Here is a 23,057-nt window from a genome sequence, read left to right as displayed (position 1 = left end):
GTAACCTTACAGGCGAACAGTACAAATTGTGTGGGATCTTGAAATTAAGAACCTTCAGAGTAGCTTCCTTGACACATTTAATAGGAGCGAGCAACAGTTCTGCCCAATGTTTAAGTTGTCACTTTAGACCTGAAGCACATTAGGTTGGCGATTTACGGCATTTCCCCATGGGACAACCACCAACTCACTCCCGAAGCTGGGGCTTTTCCTGAGTTAATTGCCACTCTCTTTTTTTTTTTTTTTTTTACCAGGGTGCCCCCCATAACCTTGCTCCCCTGCCCTCCTTGCCCGAAGACATTCCTCCATGTACAACTGCAGTGCTATTTAATTGGGGACTGCACTGCATGTGGCAAAATGCCCATTGGCAAGAAGGATATAGCACACAGCCTACATACCTCTGTAGGCTTGGAGGGAAATTTGTGGACCTTGACGTTGTGCAGCCTGCAGTACAGTCTACAAACTTGAAGATATAGTTGGATGGGGGATTTATATAGTTGAGGTGGAATAGGTCCCAGGCAACATCTGAAATAGTGGAAAAGTTGGCAATGTTGCCTCAGGCATTTGTTACCCAGGCTGTACTTGTTTTGTGGTGGCCATAAAGGCTGCGGCAATCTCTCCAGAATCAAGTTGATTCGGATGGAATATACATGCTGAGGACAAACTATCCCAGAGTAGCACGGTCCATTGATAAGCAGAGTTCCATTATGCCAGATAGGAGCACTGCAATGTAATAGGGGTGTACTTCAAGTTTCCTTTGTACAGTTTTACAGTTGAGCAACTCTCTTTATAATGGTCTGTCTAAGGATGGTGTTATGACTTTGTATAGATAAACCAGGAGTACTCTTTTAGGGCATTCAGTATCATGCACTCATTGTTGACCCATGCGGGGTTACATCCTGTTTATGGAAGAAGGTATGACATTTGGGACAGATGTGAAAAGGTAGCTAGTTTCCATCTTAGATAGTCATAATCTTCTGGATGTGGTGTGTGTGCCCAGAGTATCTATCTAGGTTGCAACATTTTAATGTAAGAGTGTATCTGAGATAGTAGTGATGTGTATACCAATATAAGGAGGGCCCTAAGAATATAAATATATCTGAGTGCTTAGGTAATTTTAATAGTGTGTACACTACCCTTTAGATGGAGATGAGACCATCTCCCTATACCATTTTAGTTCTCTTTATAAAGAGGGTCGGGTTATTCTTAAATTTACTTTCTAAACCCTTGCTAATTTGAATTACATCGGATTTGAGTCCTTTAGGCATGTCTTCCATTGCTTAGCCAGATAGTCCAGCTTTGGTAGTATAATGGGACATGTATCGGACTTTGGTCTTGCCCCCAATTTAGCTTTTAACCTGCAATTTGTAAAAACAACTCAGTACGGATTATCTAAACAGGAATGGATGATTTAGGTATGGTGATGGTAAGCAAAATACCATCTGTGCATGGTAATGCATTAACTGTGACAACTGGCAAGGTTTTTTTCTGTATGTCTTGTGACTGACTGAGGTTTCGGAGCAAAAGGAAAAATAGAGAATAAATAGCATTTCCGGATTAATCCCATCTGGGTAGGAAACAAACATTCAACTGTTAATACATGCAGCTGAGGAACCATAAACCAAGAGACCCTGAATACAAAATCTTCTCCTAATCCAGTCCTTTTGAAGGTCCAGAAAAATTACATCTGCGTGGTTGAAGATTTTCTCTGTGTTGAGTGAGAGAGCCTTGGCATTCTCCAACAAGTATTTGTTGTGCCAGACCTGCAAATTGATTTCTGGATGAACATCCTTGTTCAAAGTCTATCTGTGGTGCACGGATTAGAGGTGATATCACCTTACATAACCTGGAAACCACATTTTAGGCCATGATCTTTACATTAACATTTACTAAAGAAAGGGGAGGTTAACTGTAGATTCCAAAGGGTCTTGACCATCCATGGAGATAACTGAATAGTGGCCATATTGGGTACTGACCCAAGGAGTCTGAAGATTCAGCTTTAATAAATTGTGCATGTAGCAAAAGTACCAGGATTGATGATTGGCCTATTTTATAGAATTCTCTTAAGAACCCAATTTCCCCTCTCTATATACATGTTGGTAGGAGGAAAATTACTGTTGCTATCTCATTCATTGCAATGGCACACAATAGCAGAACTCCTAATTCTGGGGTTCGGTTACAGAGGTATAGAGATGTTGGAAAATCCTCCTCTGTAGGGCTATCTGAGTTATAAGGTCCCACCTAAAAAGAGACAAAAAATTCAGATATTTGAAGAGGGTGTGTAATCAAGCAGTCATTTCTGTTACACAGCGGGTATGAAAAGCCAAGCTTATCTTTGGCTCAGTTGTATTGGCATTAGCCTACCTTCCTTCTCCTCATGTTAGTGTCTCCTTCTCCACTTAATAATGATTTCTTCAGAAATATACAATAGCATAGGTGTGAATCCATAATGTATAAAACTAATCAAGCAATATTTGAAGAATGGTAGACATGTTCACAAATCCGTCTTCTATTTCCACTAATATAGATCAGTCTTCTATTTCCACTAATATAGAGGACGATTGAAACTGCTAAGAGATGCACTCGAACACTTCAGAAATTACGATCCTCTCTAACTTAGCCTGACTTTAAGAGTCTGCACCCTAACACATGTCGTAAATGGATCAAAAGGTCAGCAGTGAGTTCTTCAGTTCATCCATAAGGGTGTAGCATAATGACTGGCAGTTACATCCATCATGAATGCTTATGGAATCAGTTCAACAGCTGCAGATCACTTCAGTCTATGTAAAATGGGTCCCCAATTTTCTGTTCCATCTAGGTCAACTCTGAATGCCACACTGCCAGGAGAATGTGACTAAAAGCTCTCCATGTGCCAATTCAGATACCACTTTTACTTACTTCAGGATGTGGGGCATTTCCCTTTGCTGCAGCAGGCAACTACACAAACGGCATTAAATAGAAACAACAGTGTTAGACCTGGCATCCTTAGGGTGGTCCTCTCCTAGACTTTTTGACATTTGCCTCCGCGTTTTGCTGATTCTTTTTGTTGGCCTTAGGACTCTGAGCATTTTACCACTGTTAACCCGCGCAAAGTGCATGTGCTTCTCCACTAAACATGATGACATTGGTGTATACCTGATTGCCATATTTGATATACTGGTAAGCCCTGTGTAAAGTGGTATACCATATACCCAGGGCCTGTACTTTAAATGCGAATAGTAGGCTGCAGCACTGATTGTGTCCCATACAGAATTAGCTATTCAAACTGGTCTCAGGCCTGCCACTGCAGTGGCTGTGTGTGCAGTCTGATGCCACTTTCACTAGGCATTATAAACAAATTGCCAGGCCTCTAAGTACACATAAGGCACCCCTAAGGTAGGCACTAAGTAACCCAAAAGGAAGGGTGTCATGGAAGTAAAAGGTAGGACATGTATTTTTATGTTTTTCATTTCCTGGTAGTGACAAGCAGCCTATTCTGCTTTTCACTACTGTAAGGCCTACCCTTCTCATAGGCCAGAATTGGGAATTCCTTAATCAGGGCCACTTGAATTATGGGATTGTGCGGCCGTGGCAATTTTTGCATAATTATAGATTTGCCACATAATCCATATTCTACCGCATAATCTGCATATTTTAACAAAAAAATGATGTTGTTTCTAGCTCAAATAGTACAAAAGTGACTAAAAATGCCACATGTGTTGCCGTGCAGTGGGTGCCCCTTTGTAAAGCTGGACTGGTCAAATTTCTGTTGCTTATTGCTATAGTTGGAAGTTAAGGTGGTACTAAGGAGGTGTGCCAATGCCTAAAGTGTGTTACCAAGTTTAAAAATGGTGAACTAATGAAGTAAAACTATTATAAAATATGCTGCACTATGCCGCTTAATTTGCCTTTTCTGCCTCATAATTTACTTAACCTTGCTGCATAATTTGAACCTCTCTTGCCACAAAATTCCAGTGGCCCTGTCCTTAGTACACTTTTAAGCTGAAATTCCTGATCAGAGAGGGGTAACTTTTTCATGTTTCATATTTTTTGATTGGTAATGATAAACCCTCCTTATTGGCGAAGTTGGATTTTAAATTACTGTTTTAGAAGTACCGCTTTTGGAAAGTGTATTTTTAACCTGTCTAACCACATCCTCTCCGCTTCAGAAATTGCATTACTAAGTAAGGGTCTTTCTTTTGTGTTGACGGAAAGAACAGATTTCTTTACCCTTTAGACCAAATTGATTACATTTTTTCTCAAAATCAGACTAAGATTCTTTTTTTTCAGTTAAGGCCCCCCCTTCGATGACTCTTTTACAAGTCTGAGACCCCCTTCGACTTTCTATCCTAAATTACTGATGCCACCAGAGTTGCTCACTTTCGAGAAACTCGTTCTTCTTGGCCTGGATGATCTGAAGTCTTCAAAGAGTCTTATTCTCCATAACATTTCCTTAGCTGAAAGGCAAGCCCTTTTATCTTTAAAGAATGACCAAACCATAGTTATGAAACTTGCTGATAAAAGAGGTTGAATTGTCATTCAGGAGCATACGAACTATAACATTGAACTCAAGAGACACATTTTGGACACCAAACATTACAAGAAGTTTACCACAAATATCCTAGTCACCATCAGAAACAAGATATGAAAGGTAACCACCATTGCCTCAGGACAAGGATTCATATGCAAAAAGGAGTTTGAATATCTCACCAGTTAAAATCCCCATACCCTGGTTTTATACACCCAGCCAAAGGTACACAAAGATGCCACCATTCCCCCAGGTAGAACTATTTCATCTGGCTGCGGCTCCATTTTGGAACCTCTAGGACACTACATTGATATTTTCATTAAAGACTGTGTCCTTCTGCAGGACACATATGTAAGGGACAGTACTTTTATAATTAAACTCATGGAAGACGATTGCCACACAGTATAATTATTTAAAATCAGGTCGTAATTTCTTTCAACAATGCTCTATCACATCGATGGGAGTAGTTTGTGCTCCAAATCTGGAAAATATATATGTGGACTATATTGAGCAAACCTTTGTACTCTCTGCCCATAACAGGTATCGCTCCAACATTAAATGTAAAAAAAATGACAAAAAAATTCTAATCTTGTCGGCGACTGCACATACCTGTCAAGAATTTCTGTCATACCTTAATGGAGGCCAAAATCATCTCACTTTTACAAACTTCATACATAAAACTGAGATTTCCTTCCTTGGTCTTACTATCAAACATTATGAAGAAAAACATTACACCAGCCTCTAAAGAAAGCCGACAGAGAGAAACACCCTTCTGGCATACAACAGTAATCTTCCCAGTGAGCTATATGTAATGGCCTACCTTTTGGCCAATTCTTAAGCTTTTGCAAAAATTGTACTCTAAAAGAAGACTACTTTAGGAAGGTTCTAGACAACTTATGTCAAGAGGTAACCCTAAAAGCAGAGAAAATAACTCTCTTAAACAAGCCTGGTATTGCCCCAAAAGTCAGGTTTGACGATACTTACCAAAAAACCATTCAGATGTGTGGTGACAGGAGGTACTGTACATATTGAAATTTATCAGTCCACTCATAATGAGGGACAAACAAACATGGAAATCTACGTTCAGTAAAGTAAAGATATACAAGTGCACTTACAAAAGCACCATTAAAATAACAGAAACCATCAGAAAATATTTGAGAGTCTTTGTAAGGAGTTAAGAAGCTCATATACTCATGAATCACAAGACATGTTTTACTCTATAAAATACACAACTTTCTCCCAAAACTGTGTTATTTAGGCACTCATAATGGGTTAGAATATATGAGATAAATAACCCCATCCCACACATTATAATGATATTGCAAGTCAACAAGAAGTTTGATCACCATATGGAGGATCGAGGCAAAAGGCCAAGTTCCTTTATATGGTTATGGAGCTTTTATGTGATTTTCACTATCCTTATCATGTACGGCAGGAGGTAGCTTATTCCTCATAATATATAGTTTCACATCACCTTTCCCACACACCACTTAAAATCTTGGTGTTTAGCTCTTTCATAAGAAAGAGATCATGTTTGCAAACATGAAGAATAAAAATAGCCTCTCTAGTGCAAAATTAAACTGATCAAACAAGCTGTTAAATATTTGTTGCAAAAAGATATTAGAATCAGTTTAACACGTCAGTTATTATTATTTTTTTAAAGGAGCTGTAGATCCGAGTATGAAGAAAGAAGCAGAAAGTTTCCAAATTTTCTATAATTACCTTACGAGCGCAAAAAATAAACAATACCATAAGCGATTGCTGACTCTCATGTATTATACGTGAAATACTATCAACTCTGGTATATAAAGAGAGAGCTGATGTCCTAAAAAGTGGTTATTTGGTATTATGCTTGTACAAGGGAATTAAACATTTCTTACCTTTTGTTTAACAATCATGTCGTTTATTTCATCCACATCACCCACAGTCACAATCTGGGCTTTTATTACCCGGTCCACCAGGGCTAACCAATCGGTGAGATCTAGCCACGCTTTATTGAAGTCAGCCAAAGCAGGGAACTCCATCAGAAGAGAAGATGGCATTTCCTGTTTGGATTGGGTTGTCTCCTTAGTTACCAGCGTCTGAGTCACCACGGTGACGGTTTGACCACCTTAAAAAAAATAGAATGTATACCTTTACTGTTTGATTTGATTCAAGGTCAAGATCATCCATTTGTTTAACTTTTGCATACTTAATATATTTCACTTGAAAGGTAAGTATGTTCCATGACTACGTCCTTTGTTATATTTCCTTACAACATAGTTGAAAATGGAAAAATAAGCATCATACATCACAGCACGTCTTAGCAAATTTCAGTTTGTCATTAGTGCATTTAGAAAATGTAATGAAAAGTGCCTAAAGTAGTCATCTACTTTTCAAAGGATTCTTGCCTGTTTTGTGTTGCTCTTTGTGACTTTTACATTTAATGACTGCTTTGTTTCAACTGAATGCATGGGCTGAGGCCCTAATCAAGCAAATGGAAACAGTGAAAATACCAACAGGGAAGTACAACTCATGTAAACTGTCAAACTGCTGTAAAATTAATTTGGATCCCACAGCTGGTGATTTGCAATCTGGCCATTCAAAAGAAGTGACCCAAAAAAAAAAAATCCGAAAAAAGAAAGACAGTAAGGATTTGACACACCTTGTGCATAAAGTACCCCTTAACCTGCTCTAACTCTATTCACCATCAACAAGAACAGGTGGAATATAAGGAACATAATTAGAGTTCCCGGATTTATGTTTTTTCTTATTTTACATGTTCCTCTGTATTTATACGTATTAATGTTTTGCTAATGTTATCTGCATTTATCCATATTTATTTTGGGTTTTGTGAAAAAAATAAGCTGAAACTAGCATAGTTCCACATTTATGTAACAATAAATGTGCATTTATTTTAGAACGCCAGATATGCTTCAGTGATATGAATCCCCACCGATGATAAATGAATGCACTTACATGAAAACACGAACAATTTAGGATCAAGGTTATGCATATCTGTTGCTGTTTAAGCCTCTATCAAAATTCCATTTTTTTTATACACCCTGCCTGTCAAATTGTCAATCCGCATAGCTATTGGCCTGGCAATCATGATTGACTTCAGATTTAGAATCACTCAAAAAGGAATCCAATTTCCATTTTAATCAACATTTAAAAAAATAAATAAGGGAAAATAAATGATGTTCTTTCTGTATTTATCTGTAAAAATTTGTAAAAACGGAAAAAACAGGAGCCTTAAATATAATTCACCCTCTAGGAAATGAAGCGATCTTTTTCAATGGGTGCTAGAACTTTTGCATTTGCAGCATACTATCTAGAACATATTTTAAAGGCATCCAAAATGAGTGTTCCTTTAGCAGCAGCATTTCAGAGTTCTAACCTCTAGGACATACTGTGAGGAGGGTTAGCAGCTGCGCAGAATGCACTATTTGGCGGGAAACAGCAACATGTTTTTCTTTTCCAAGTGAAGTGAATTTCTGAAAAAATCCTATCATCATACCATGCACGAACCCACAGAAAAACACCTACACAAAGAGCTTATAGGTCTGTTATTTTCTCAACAGCCACCTCACATGGCCATTATCTGTAAACCCTTGTGTCTAGTAATAGAAATAAATCACTGCGAAGAACATTTAATAGATGCAGGCAGGTAACAGGGGCCTTTAATGAATGTTTTGTGTTGTGTAGAATTCTTCCTAGTAATTCCACCTTCCAGTTATTGCAAGTTCCAAACAGTGTACACGTAAACATATATGCCCTTTTGTACGAAAGGGAATGGATTGTTAGAAAAGAGAAGAAAGAAAAACTAAACTAAAAATGCACAGAATGTACCGACACCAAAATAACACCAATTAAAGGAAAAACAACACTATGAAAATGCACGGTAGTGGTAAGATGTTTTGCTGTAGTATTGAGAGGAATATTACAGGCCTCTGTGTGAGATCAAAAAGCTAGTGGACCATAGGAAGAGACGGTAACAAAGCGGTGTGCCAGTCATGGGTAGAGGATATGCATATGGACAATCAAAAGACTTAGGGGCCTATTAGGATGGCAGGTGGACTTTGGTCTACCCACCACCCTAGCGGTGCTGGGACCAACCGCGAGTGGTGTGGCAGCAGTCCCGCACTGGCAATTAGGATGCCACCACTTATTTGCACCCCCACCCCTCCAACACCCTGGGGACCCGCAACAGGCCCCCAACTGAGAAGACTGCATGCCTTTCCAAATGCTGCTTCCCGCTGCCATTGTATTATGGATGGCGGTGTCTAGCAGACACCACCACCATATGCAACCCTTTTCTGCCCGGTCGACTCGTCGACCAGGCGGAAAAGCGGTGGACGATCTTCCCGTCTGCCGCGGTACCCTCCGCCATCATAATATTACTGTCTTACAGCGTAGTTATGCGTAGAACGCTGAGCAAAGGTACGAAGGTAAGCCGCACGATCACACTCTGTAACAAAGCGGCTTGGGTCTCTCACTTGTGGCTTTGCAATGCAGGCAAACTGTATCTTTGAAATAAGGCTCAAGAGTAACTACGCAGGGATGTGAGGGTGCAAATTAATTATTAATTAAGTTCTGATCTGGAAAAGCAAAAAAACATTAACCTTCCACCTTCCCCACCTCATTCGGCAGAAGCTTCTCCCTGTTTGTAGATAAAGTTGTTTATAGAAATGAAGCTGAAGATGCTGTAAAACGGGCAATGCTGAAGAAAATCACTGTTTCAGGTTGATAATACCATTGCGGTCCAGATGTAGGTTCACTTCCACTCATCACCAATGTGAAGTCAGGGTTGAATAAATAGTCACACATAGAAAATTGGGTTCTTTTATTTGTATTTCAAGCAAGCTCATACAGCGACTCCATCCAGCTGGTCTGCTCAACAACCCTCTCTCTTCACCTTCCTTTTAGAACCCCTGCTGGTTCTACATTCCCTTTAACATAACTATAATGACAGCAGCTGAATGCCACACATGGCTCTTCATTATGCATTTATTACAGTCATCAACCTTTGAACATATTTCATAAGATCACAGGGCAGCACCCACACAACATGTATTTTGTGTTGCAAGGTTCTGGCACAGTGACTTGGCTTGAATTCTGCGCAGACTAAATCTTATTTATTAATCCATCTTTTTATCTTGTTTCTTTGGAACGTAGTCCTTTAGGATTTAAAGGTCTTAGCACTTGTCTCTAATATCTTTTAGTTGACTTCTTGTTTTAAGCTACTTTCTGAGTCCAATGTCACTTTCTTCCCAGACATCAATCAATCAATCAAGCAGGGGATTTATAGCACGCACTACTCACCCGTGAGGGTCTCAAGGCACGGGTGGGGGGTACGGGCAGCTCCATGGACATAAAAAGAGCCAGGTCTTGAGATCTTTTCTGAATAGGTGCATTGTCGGGCTTTGTCTGATGTGGAGGGGGAGTTGGTTCCAGGTCTTGGCCACGATGTAGGAGAAGGGTCTCCCACCCATTCTAGCCCTGTGGATGTGGGAGACCTTCGCTAGGGAAAGGTCAGTGGAGCAGAGGCTTCTCTTGAGGGCGTGGAAGGTGATTCTTTAATTGAGGTATTGGGGTCCGGTGTTATGGGGGCTTTGTAGGCGTGTGTGAGCAGCTTGAAGGTTATTCTTTTTCCGACGGGGAACCAGTGGAGGCCGTGGAAGTGAGGGGTGATATGGTCACGTCGCGGGATGCTGAGGACGAGTCTGACTGCAGCGTTCTGGACGATCTGGAGTTTGCGGTGGAGAGTTTTGTTGATTGACATAGTAAATTAGGCACTATACCTTCTCCTTATGAGTGAGAACAATGTTCATCACCCTTCCTAAATATTTGTACTTGCTTCTCTGAGATCTGGGAAGAAGATCAAAATACAGTAAGGTTTGTCAGTCTGAATCAAGTCACACGAATATCTGCTGTCATCAATGCTTCCACTGTCATTTAAATTTGTTAAAATCTCAGACGTTCATCCTGGCTGGGACAAACAATCTCCATCTAATATGGGTCGATTCAAAGTCTTTGTTCTAGAAAGCATGTGCCATAGAATCAATTCTCTCTATAAGCTCTTATTCCTACTGAAAAAGGCTACTTTCATTCATCTCAACATTTGATTCTTTCGAAAATTATTTCTTGCAGAGAAAAGACCATCCGTCACTCAACAGTGGTTAGAAAGGTTCTCATTTTGACTTTTTATAGTGTGTTCCCTTTAATAGCAAACTGTATAGATGTACATATTCCTGAGAGCGTTATAAAGTAAAGCTACAATCCTTTTCAATGACTACGATCACAGCAGATTGAGGGGCGGGAAGCACCGTTTACCAGAAATGGCTATGGTTAGTGGTTCTGGTTCATGTTTGTGGGCAAATATCCCAGAGCTCCACCGCAGAAAGCATCTTGGAAAGCCCATCTGCAACATTTTGGTGGGAGTTCATGGCCACCCAGCCTTCTTAACTTTTTCTAAAGAAAGGCATATATTTGGCAGCAGCTTCAGCTTTGAAATTCCTTAAGAGATGTCAGTTTTCCAGGTAGACATTTCCAGGTGAGCAATCCCCATACAGGGGAAGTTCTTTACTTTATTAACTTGGTAGCTGTGGGATATGTGTTTGCTAGTTGCTATATTATGGGATCATAACATGATGATATCAGATTTCTTTAATTTCTATGTATGCATTTCATCCCGTGGAGCATAACTCCTCATTTTCATTAAGAAGCCCCTGTCATTTGCCTCCATATGAAAGACACTCGATTTACACCATCACCGAAGCCCTCAGAGTGTCCTTTTAAACCCTGCAACAAAAAAAACCTTGGAAAGCTGAAGGGTGTGGTACTAAAGCCTGAATGGCAAAATCCATGAGAACTCCTACTAGCTACTTTGTCAGGGTGTTTGCGGATTTATCATTTGAGAACATGCACAGCTGGAAAAAAAAACATAGTTGATTCCAGAAGAGAATGCTGCTGACAAACACAAAGGCAAACAGTTCAGCAGTTGAACCTGAAATGTTAAGGAAAGTCGATGTTTTGGTTTTTGAGGAGGTTTTTGAAATGCAGGATTGCCTCTGAAAGAAACTGACAAACTCAGGAAACCTGAAGCAAATATATGTTGTGTAGCGAGTGGTGCTCAGTACGGTGTGTCATGATGAAGCTTAAATGGTGAAAGGTTGTTATTGAACGCCATGATTTTTTTAAACTCAATAGAAATGAAACACCTGGTTGGCCTGAAGTAGGAATATTGCACAGGAAGTAGAAAATAAAATGTAAAACTGTATGTTTTTAATATCTGTACATTAGATGGTTGCTAATAGGAGGGTCTCAATGTAAGGTAGATTAATCCAAAGCTGAGCTACTTTTGAAACTTGAACGCACCTTTCTGCCAGACACCAAGATGTCCTCACAAAATATATATGGGAACTAGAGACTAGGTATTCAATGCCTCAACGGATTCAGAAGGTGTATACTAATTGCTTATTGTATGATACTATGTTAAAGCTTTATAGGCAACACTTCTTGCAAACAGATGCCAATAAGCCCCACACAAATATTTTTTGAGCTGAATAATGGTACAATCAGTGCAATTATGGAGTGGAGGACTCTATTTGCAAGGTATCCTAATTTTAAAAACGACAGCTATAAAAATCTGGATAAATAAATAATTAGTACCGAAAGAATGAGAACAAAAAAGTGCCCAGGAAAATTAGAACCACAAGAGTATTAGTAAACAGCCAGAGAGCTTTAAAAACAATATTTAAGGATGATAACAAAATAGACAAATACTTGGCAAAGTAAGACTAGGACTATACCTAGCCAGAAAAAGTGTCTAAAGGACAGTTAGACTAGAATATACTAGAATATAGGAAAAGGGCAAAATTATCACACCAATATGTTCTTAAAATGTTAGCAAGTCTCATACTGAGTAAGATTGACCCTTTCAAATATAAAAATTCAGAAATGCAATAATATATCTGTTCTCCACAAAGTTACTGCGGAAGGCTGAGATATCAAGTGACATTTATACATGGTTTTTAAAAATGGTTAGCTGCAAAATATACATAATAATTTAATGCTTCAATGTTTGGGGTTGAAAACCCACCTACATCTAGAACGGGGGAATTTTTAACTGTTCCTAAAGCCGGTAACGATCCTGAGGTCAGCGAATCATCTGCTCCAATATCTCTGCTGAATGCGGAGTATAAGATCTTTCTGCAAGTTCATTCAACATGCTTGTTAAGTATGATCCACAGACTATTTCAACCAAATTAAATGAGTTTCGTGCCAACCAACAAAATAATAAATGTATATCAGTTAATTGACAAAATAGAGTAACGAAACTAAAACACAAGTGCTTCCAATACAAGCTGAGTAATCAGTTAACAGTAACGAAACTAAAACACAAGTGCTTCCAATACAAGCTGAGTAATCAGTTAATTGACACTGAAAAAACAAATGCTTTGATCAAAAAGATGTTAGATAACTCCACATGTAGTGAACAATCGCGTTTCCGGATGTATTTCAAAATAAAATTATTTTAAATTGTCTTACAAAAGTATTGAATGCAGAATGTTGACTACTGCTGTTTTACCAAGGAAATTATAGATAGGTAAGGATGGAGTTACAGTTATTAAATCCAAATCTGTATACTGCCACTATATGAAGATTCCTTTTGAAGCACTTAACCGTGGTCTGGGCTCCTGTTTGCAGCGACAACGAGTGCAAGGGAAAGGAGTGGAAGTAATATATATATATATATATATATATTTTCACTGAAAAAACCATAGGTTTCACACACGTTCTAGTTAGGAATTAGCATTTAAAAAACCTTGCAAATTCACTTAAAAAACCATAGGTTTCACACGTTATAGTTAGCTGGACATTTCACTCGTGAAAAACCATTGAAATTCCCCCGTTATAGTTAGTGCAGGCAACTATAACTCACGCGACCGCAATCCTCTGCTGATGACGTCAGATATTACATCACTGTATTTAGACACTTATTTACCCATGTCTTCTTCCATTAATTTTTAGCTATACATATATTACAAATATTTTTTTTTCAGAAAGACACATATGTCATCAGTGATGTAATATCTGACGTCATCAGCAGAGGATTGCGGTCGCGTGAGTTATAGTTGCCTGTGTGAAACCTATGGTTTTTTAAGTGAATTTGCAACGTTTTTTAAATGCTAATTCCTAACTATAACGTGTGTGAAACCTATGGTTTTTTTCAGTGAATTTGTACGGTTTTTTAAATGCTAAGTTATGTATTTTATTTTTTTTTAAGGTTTTTCACCGTGCACGGTCCTTCTGGTACCCCCTGACGAAGGCTAGGGGGTCAGGAACTGTCCACCCTGCTCCATTTTCACGTTCTTCACCTTTGTTTTTCACCCCCTCAGACTGCGAGAGACAAAATGGTGGCCGACACTTCCTGGTTTCGACCGATTTGAATGTTTACTAAGATCTAACAACCAATCAGAATCGCGCTCGCGCATGGCAGCGTGCATGTACGGTAAGTTTTACCGTACGCGCACGGTGCGCGCTTATAGATATATATATGCTTTTAAATGCTATTTTCTCAGGAAATACTGAACAGATTTACACCAGACCTGAAAAAGGCACATCCCTGACCTGAGGACTACCTCTCTGCCAAATTTCAAGTAATTCTGTTCAGCCGTTCGGGCTGTAGCTTGGACTAATGGTCCTATGGAAAAATGCAGGGGGAAAACGTGTTTTGGGACCCCCCCCTTTTTCTCAGCCCCCGCTTGACGAATCCCCCCGAGACTTTCCGGGAAGGAGCGGAGCGGAGCGCCCCACCTATTTTGAAAATTTCGCGAGGATTCGTCAATCGGAGCCAAAGTTATTCCAAATAGAATGTTGCTGATTTCCTATGGAAACACGATCCTAACTATAACTATCTACTGGCGACCGCCAGTAGATTATATATATATATATATATATATATATATATATATATATATATATATATATATATATAATCCAACAAAGTTGCCTGCTGTAGGAAAGGACCACCATCAGGTAAGTTTATGCCTTCAATTTTATTGCAGGAAGCGGTGCGGGGGACAACCAGACCCGCTGTATATCACACAGCCCTCCCGACGCGTTTCGCGATGTCTCGCTTCTTCAGGGGCTCAGGCTCGAACATGGAGTCATCGTCAATGTTCTCGGCATCATCACTGTCTTCAAATACTCCGCCTCTTGGGGCGCGGCTACCGTAGTGGCCTGTGGTACTTGTGGTGCGTTGGTATTCTCAAGTGAGCTGCCGTTGAATCCTGCTCATTAATGAAAGTTTTATCCAAGTGGATTGCGGTGTGCAGTTGTCAGGAACCGCACCAACTGGTTACTCCTCCAATACAGCACCCAACGTCCTTCCAAGACACGCAGGTTGGCATGCCTCCAGGACTGCTGAAACAGCAGCCGGTCACTTTCCCGCGGCTCAGGCAAGCCGCAAAATACAAGCCAACAAAGTTGCCTGCTGTAGGAAAGGACCACCATCAGGTAAGTTTATGCCTTCAATTTTATTGCAGGAAGCGGTGCGGGGGACAACCAGACCCGCTGTATATCACACAGCCCTCCCGACGCGTTTCGCGATGTCTCGCTTCTTCAGGGGCTCAGGCTCGAACATGGAGTCATCGGCAATGTTCTCGGCATCATCACTGTCTTCAAATACTCCGCCTCTTGGGGCGCGGCTACCGTAGTGGCCTGTGGTACTTGTGGTGCGTTGGTATTCTCAAGTGAGCTGCCGTTGAATCCTGCTCATTAATGAAAGTTTTATCCAAGTGGATTGCGGTGTGCAGTTGTCAGGAACCGCACCAACTGGTTACTCCTCCAATACAGCACCCAACGTCCTTCCAAGACACGCAGGTTGGCATGCCTCCAGGACTGCTGAAACAGCAGCCGGTCACTTTCCCGCGGCTCAGGCAAGCCGCAAAATACAATCCAACAAAGTTGCCTGCTGTAGGAAAGGACCACCATCAGGTAAGTTTATATATATATATATATATATATATATATATATATATATATATTACCTACTGGCGGTCGCCAGTAGGTAGTTATAGTTAGGACCACGTTTCCATAGGAAAACCTCAACATTCTATTTTGAATAACTTTGGCGCCGGTCGACGAATCCTCGCGAATTTCTCAAAATAGGTGGGGCGCTACGCTCCGCTCCTACCCTGAAAGTCTCGGGGGGATCCGTCAAGCGGGGGCTGAGATAAAAGGGGGGTCCCAAAACGCGTTTTTCCCATGCATTTTTCCATAGGACCTTTAGAACGAGCTACAGCCCGAACGGCTGAACAGAATTACTCAAAATTTGGCAGAGAGGTAGTCCCTAGGTCAAGAAAGTGCCTTTTGTAGGTTTGGTGTAAATCTGTTCAGTAGATTCTGAGAAAATAGCCTTTAAATCAATATATATATCTGAGCCCGCTTACGGTACGCTTACCGTACGCTTACGGTAAGCGTACGGTGGCGTGCGCGAGCGCGATTCTGATTGGCTCTTAGATCTTAGTAAACATTCGAATAGGTCGAAACCAGGAAGCGGCGGCCGCCATTTTGTGTATTTCACTCTGAAAAAAAAGAGTGAAAACAAGGAAAGGGGGCAATGAGGAGAGTTACAGACCCCCTAACATTTGTAAGGGGGTCAAAGAAGGACAGAAAAGTACAAAGAAAACATTTATTGATTTTAAAAAAAATCACGGGGTACGCGTACGGTAAGCTTACGGTAAGCGTACGGTAGAAAAAAAAAAAAAAAAAAATGAAAATCAGATTTAAGTGTTTAGATATTAGGGGGCTCTAAAAAGAGCCGTTGTGTTTATGAAATGATTTTTTAGTGGTACCTACAAGTAAGTACCGATGCAGAGTCTAAGGTTCAAGAGGAAGACTCTGTTCCCTTCATCATTGAAGTGCACACCATCTCCTCTATAAATGTCTTGCATGTCATAACGCAAGTTGTTGTGGTAAATGGCACCCATACCATAGTCACGGAGGAAAGCAGAAACAGATTTGTTGACGTGCTTTCTTGCTTTGTCATCGCACCGCGTGCCCACCGTGCGTGCACGGCACTAACTGCGTAAAGTGGGCGCGCGGTGTGCAAAGCGCACCGCGTGCTCACTGTGCGCGCACGGTGCGCGAAGCGCACCGTGCGCGCACGGAACGAACTGCGTTAAGTGGGCGCGCACGCCACGAATGGCGTAAAGTAACTTAGCATTTTAAAAACCGTACAAATTCACTGAAAAAACCATAGGTTTCACACACGTTATAGTTAGGAATTAGCATTTAAAAAACCTTGCAAATTCACTGAAAAAACCATAGGTTTCACACATGTTATAGTTAGCGGAAATTTTACTGATAAAAAACCAATGAAATTCCCCCGTTATAGTTAGTGCAGGCAACTATAACTCACGCGACCGCAATCTTCTGCTGATGACATATGTGTCTTTATGAAAAAAAAATATTTGTAATATATGTATAGCTAAAAATGTATGGAAGAAGACATGGGCAAATAAGTGTCTAAATACAGTATTAGCATCAGCAGAGGATTGCGGTCGCGTGAGTTATAGTTGCCTGCACTAACTATAACGGGGGAATTTCATTGGTTTTTTATCAGTAAAATTTCCGCTAACTATAACATGTGTGAAACCTATGGTTTTTTCAGTGAATATATATATATATATTATTTTTTTTGGCGACAGAAAATATTTTACTTTACAAAACAAAAAAAATCACTGAAAAGAACAAAGATTAAAGGAACGTTATAGCTAGGTGAAAATGTTTGTTAAAACATAGTGTTTTAAACAAACAAAACCACTGAAATTCAAACTTACCTCAAGTAACTATAACTTGTGCCCTGATTTAACTATATATTGCACCCTCGCCAAGCACAGTGTTCTCATCAATGATGTTGTTTCAGATGGTGCAGTGATGTTATCAAAGATGTCAGAGAACATGTCATGAGTGATGTATTTTTAAAGTAATTTAACAATGCATGGCAAGGGTGCAAGTTATAGTTACTTTAGGGCACATATTATAGTTATGAGTTATATAAGTGATTTCATCAGACATAAAAAAAGGTTTGTGGGATGTTTAATGATCATAGTTGTATTTCTGTAACGCCCTGAACGTCTCAGGATCGTTTAACAGACACGATAATGAGGACGCAACCACTTGTGAAGGGTTAGTTATTTTAATGAAGGCAAAAATAATACAAAGAATAAACAAAAGTTATAGTCACTGGAATCCTCCAGGCTAAGTACGTTACCAGCCCACCGCACGGATGGTCCTAACCGTCCTCTGCATATACGCCGATCCCGGCGTATGCCAACAGAGGGCAGAAATGAAATGGCCGACAATGCCAATCGGTAGGCTGTGAGGGGCACGAAGAGTGTTGGGGAAAATCGAGGAGTCAGGGAAACACCCAGCCGGGGTCTCTACCTGAAGGGAGCAGCCGCTCAACCTCTTCCTCAGACTGCACCGGGACGCGGAGTCACCTCCTGGTGATGCGTCACCGATACCCCAATCCAAAGCAAGAAGACTGAACCGAGAGCAGCCGCTCGATCGATCCTGTGGACTTCCGAGTCTGTAACGCGGCAAACACCTCCTGGTGTGCGTTACAGCTGGCAGTCCCTGTATCTCTGGTCGGGCTGGGAGTTACGACTCCAACCAGCAAAAGCGCCACTGCGCTTTGACTCAGCCGAGTCAAAAAGCGAAGCTCAATGGTTGACCGGTAGAGCTTCCGGGTCCTTCACAGGTGACGATGGGGCAAGACACGGCCCAGGGAGTAACGACTCGACCTACCTCCGTTCTTGCCTTACTGGAGCACCACTCCGGAACACTGCTCTTCACGAAGCAGGTACGTCGGTGTAAACACAATATCCGACAGCGTTGTACCTCCCGGTTCCTCCCTTTATAGGGCGTGTTTTCCTTGAGTTATGTAACAGCTCTCCTGTTTACATAAGGGCGTGTTTTCCTTGAGTTATGTAACAGCTCTCCTGTTTACATAAGGGCGTGTTTTCCTTGAGTTATGTAACAGCTCTCCTGTTTACATAAGGGCGTGTTTTCCTTGAGTTATGTAACAGCTCTCCTGTTTACATAAGGGCGTGTTTTCCTTGAGTTATGTAACAGCTCTCCTGTTTACATAAGGGCGTGTTTTCCTTGAGTTATGTAACAGCTCTCCTGTTTACATAAGGGCGTGTTTTCCTTGAGTTATGTAACAGCTCTCCTGTTTACATAAACTCTCAACCGCTAAGCATCCTGGGAGATGTAGTCCGTGTTCGCTGGTTACCGTTTTCTTCCCCTCGCATGACAGGAATTCTTGACAATTTCCTACAGATGGTACATGATATAGCATGACTATACAAACCATTACTAGAAACCATCATGGTCACCACAATTAAAATTGTATGGCAACACAATCTGAATTTAGCTTTAACAGAGAACCGTGGAAGGTAATTTTGATGTGCACCAGCTCCCCTTAAGTTAAAATTTACTTTTTACTACATATGTAATATTATACACCAGAGCACCTCTGTAAATCAAATCAAATAAAAGAATAAAGGATACTGTATGGATCTAAATGCTCCTAATTTGAAAACTGACCAGAATTATACCTTTCTTACCTTGGATCTATATCTGGAAAAAACCATGTGAATGGAATTAGGCGTTGATTTATTTGTGGCCATTTTAGAAAGTCGGTGACACTAGGGTAAAGAAACCAGTATGATGACTCTAATTTTGTTGTTGGCTTTTGGTTGCATGGTCTTTAAGTGCCCAAATATGGAGTGGAAACATAACTTCAGGATCAAGACTGGAGATTGAAACAAAAACAGTGAAATATGAAGAACTATCTTACAAATGCATGGGGTAGATGTTCATATTTCCAAAAATCTGGGGATCATTCCTGGAATGTGTACTTATGGTTGGCATAAAGTGCAGTCAGACTTACGTCTTGAGGGTAATCACTGCACACTTAAGGCAGATGGGCAGCCAATCATTCTGAAGTAAAACAATCTTATGTTTTCAATTTAATGATTTACTTTGTTTGTTTAAAATATTGCTAAATATGTACTCCTTGACTTCAAAATATTAAACAAACCATATATGATTTAATGTTGAATTAAATAATTATTAAAACATATATCTTAGATTTGTCATTTTTGTCTCCCATGATTAGCTATGAAAAAAGAACTTTAGGTGTAAAATATAGGACCCATTTTGATGAATCCTGTTCGGGCATTTTGGTCCTAGTCTCTGCATAGCCATTTAGAACACTGCCAACGTAATCAATGGCTCAGTGCTTCTTGGAAGTCCAAGAGACCCCTCACCACCATCTTGGAGAGAGTCCTGGTTTGCTCATAACTTATTTGACTGCCATTTTGGGATGTTGGTGGTTTAGCAACATGTGCAGGATAACTGACAACAATTTACAGGTGGCTGTTGTGGGGCCCCCATCAGACATTTTGCAGATATGCTGATGGGGCACCAAATGCAAGCCCATCTGCGAACAGCCATGTTCACTTTGTATGGTGGACTATACCCAAGTGTTTCATCAAGCGAAGAGTTAATGCAACTGAGGATCAGCTGTTATCAGATCAACAAGCCCACTGGAGAGCACCTGAGACAACAATGCATTGCTGACCTAGACTGCTTGCCTTTGACACAGTCATCTGAACAGCTCGGGATTAAGGTAACACTTGACTCCCCATGTGTAATTTTATTAAATGCAAGATCCCTACTCAAGCATAGATGGGAAATGTTCTCAGTTTTCTTTGAATAACAGTTGAATGCTTTACTTGTCTGTAATAAGTGGCTTGGTGAGTTTTAAACCCCGATTTAAAGATTGCAATTCTAAAGGGGTTTACGATCTGCAGAAAACACAAGACAATAGTGTGGCACTTACCATTAGAGATGCATTGAAATTCAAGTTAATCGACAACCTGACAATTTAGATTCCAGAACCTCTGATCTGTAGCTGGGGAGTAAAATGGCGATTTTGGTAAATTTTTAAATTAGTTTATTAACTACATTGGCACAGATAAGTGTTTTTCACAGAACAAAACCTATTGTACCTGGAGACATGAATCTTTGTACACAATTTTGCATGCCTGGCATATCTCCGGATCTCCAGGAATCAGGAGGGCCTTGTATATGCACATTAGTACATGTAGCATTCCATAACAGGGAAGCATACCCTTGAATTTCTTTTGTCCAAAATTTTGTCTGTGTTAAATAAACTAGTGATCAAGCGTTTGGCCTTGACAGACCACTTTTTCATCTAATTTCTACTAACCTGTACCATAACAAACATGAATCTTTTTCACTCTCCTGCTGTATGTTTAAATAAGAGTTGGCATAGAGTACATGCTGAGACAGCAAGGTATTTCTCTGCTGAACTTTTTATTGAACCTTTTGACATCATCACACCCTCCACCCATATAGAAGCACATTACTGTGCCATTCATAAATTGGAAAATAAACAGGTACCCTTGAGAGCGGGCTATGTGCTTTCAAGACTAAAGAAGTATTAGAATAGATGGTTGTCATCTGAGCTTGGTACAGAAAAGCTGAAAGTTAGGCAAAAGGAATGACGGTGCTGACTTTGTTACAATCTTGGCTTTCAGCGAGCCTATAAAGTTTTCCCATGGAACTATTTACAGTTACATCAACCACAGAATCTGTCACATGACCTGATGAAGATGGTAAACCGATTTTGCTCTTTTTCTGCCATATAGCCCAATCCACCATCACCTCAGTTTTTTTGAGACAATTTGGTACAATGTTATGGTCTAACAATGTCACCATATATGAAGATATAAGAGGTATGAATGAATGCTCTACCTGTTTGCTGCTACTGATTTCAGGAACAAATCCTAAAATTGCAGAAGGTCCAGCTTGCACATCAGACCTGTCACTGATGAGCCTCCATAAGACTAATTTCACACATAAACTAGAGTTTCCTGATGACCTGTGCCCAGTATCTTTTCTTCACCATCTGGTCCGTAGTTGTCCTCTCCAACAGATGGTGAGGAATGCCTTACCTTCATCATTAGTCACAGAAGTGCTAAAAAGGTATCATCTCTCTCCTGCTTAAGACAATAGAGAAGGAGGCAACAGGTCTTAAGAACTTTCTCTCCAAAAAACAACTTCCTATATGTATAATGATGAAGAATTTTCTTACAAATGTCTAGTTCCGTGTCTTAAATCAACCAGCAAGCTAAATGAAAAGCAGGCAGGATTCTGACCAGGATGTAGTGCAGAGTTAGTTCTGGTTTCCATCCCGGATTATCTATGCAGAATATTAATTATATTGCTTGTCTTCTGTCGTCAGATCTCTCTGCAGCATTTGACACAGCCAAACTTTCTACCCTTCTAGGCTGTGTTGGTGCAGTCAAGCTAAACGTTTTGAACTTGTCACTGTTTGCCTCCTTTCTCTCACAATCATTATCTCTCCAACTTTTCTGGCCTGCTGAATTTACCATGCCCTTCAAAGTTCTGCAGGGATCAGATGTCTCACTTACATTATTCAGTCTTTGCATTCAGCCTGTATGTGGTTTCTTCTAGTCGTTTGGTTTCAATAATCTTTCCTATGCTTATGATGGTCAGTTGTTTTTGAAATTTGATCATGACTCTTCCAAATGAATTGGGTAATTACAGTATTGTTCGCTTAGTGTCCCTAAATTAATCTTCTTCAATGTTTTAAACTTGAATAAGGACAAGCCTGAAATCCGACAAGTCTGAAATTGGGCTAACTGGAAATTGGGCAAGCTGCTGGATACAAGAACTGTGGCTCCACCAATTACAGTCACCACAATAAACGTTCTGGGTTTGATTTTTAATCAAGAATTTTTATTTAGACCACAGAGCCACAAAGTTTGGGCTACTGGGTTTCTACAGCTAAAAATAATTAGAAAGATTCTGTCTTTCCTCCCCTCAGGCCAATATGAGAAGTGGTGAGGGCCTGTGTGTCAGCCCATATTGATTAATGTAAAGTGGTCTATCTAGGTCTCCCAAGGCTTGATTTTGCAAAGGTTGAAAGATTACAGAATAATACCATCAGGCTAGTATGTGGCCTATGGGAATGTGATCTTGTGCTTCTACAATTAAATAACATAAGATGGCTGTCGGTGTAGCCAAGAATCCAGTTTAAGGCCCTATGCTTGATTCTCTGAGCCTATTATACCTCATAACTATCCTTCCACTTCCATAACGCAACCCCATACATGCGGATTAGGATCCTATGTTCCTGATACCCGTTGTTGGTGGGTGTTCTACATTTTAGTCAAGTAAGATGAGGAGGTAATGACTTTTGAGTGATCAGCCCCAAGCTATAGAATGGACTTACACAGAATATTTGGAACGTCACTAATGTTAATAATTTCAAATGTGCACTCCGCTACACCTCTCTAGTTAATTTAAATAATTTGTTTTCTTTTTTATAGGTTTGCCAAGATTCTTGTGTATGTGTGTGTGCTTGCAATAATAATAATATTAATAATTTCCATGGTTATTCTAAGGTCTCAAAAGTCTAAAGGACCCTATGTAGGCCCATCAC

At 40.2% G+C, this 23,057-nt stretch overlaps 1 protein-coding gene across 14 annotated transcripts in view; it reads right to left on the bottom strand.

The window, feature by feature from the left end:
* DMD (dystrophin) overlaps positions 1-23,057 on the bottom strand; it is a 7,596,173-nt gene that overhangs the window by 2,495,112 nt on the left and 5,078,004 nt on the right. For all 14 annotated transcript variants that reach the window (XM_085622447.1, XM_085622454.1, XM_085622449.1 and 11 more), the window contains one exon: positions 6,385-6,614. In XM_085622447.1, the coding sequence (XP_085478573.1) occupies positions 6,385-6,614 (230 nt within the window). The remainder of the gene's footprint in view (positions 1-6,384; positions 6,615-23,057) is intronic.

The sequence above is a fragment of the Triturus cristatus genome, chromosome 8 (assembly GCF_964204655.1).
Source record: "Triturus cristatus chromosome 8, aTriCri1.1, whole genome shotgun sequence".
NCBI lineage: Eukaryota > Metazoa > Chordata > Amphibia > Caudata > Salamandridae > Triturus > Triturus cristatus.
Note: the sequence above shows the minus strand (reverse complement) of the source record. Positions and strands in the feature narration are given on the sequence as shown.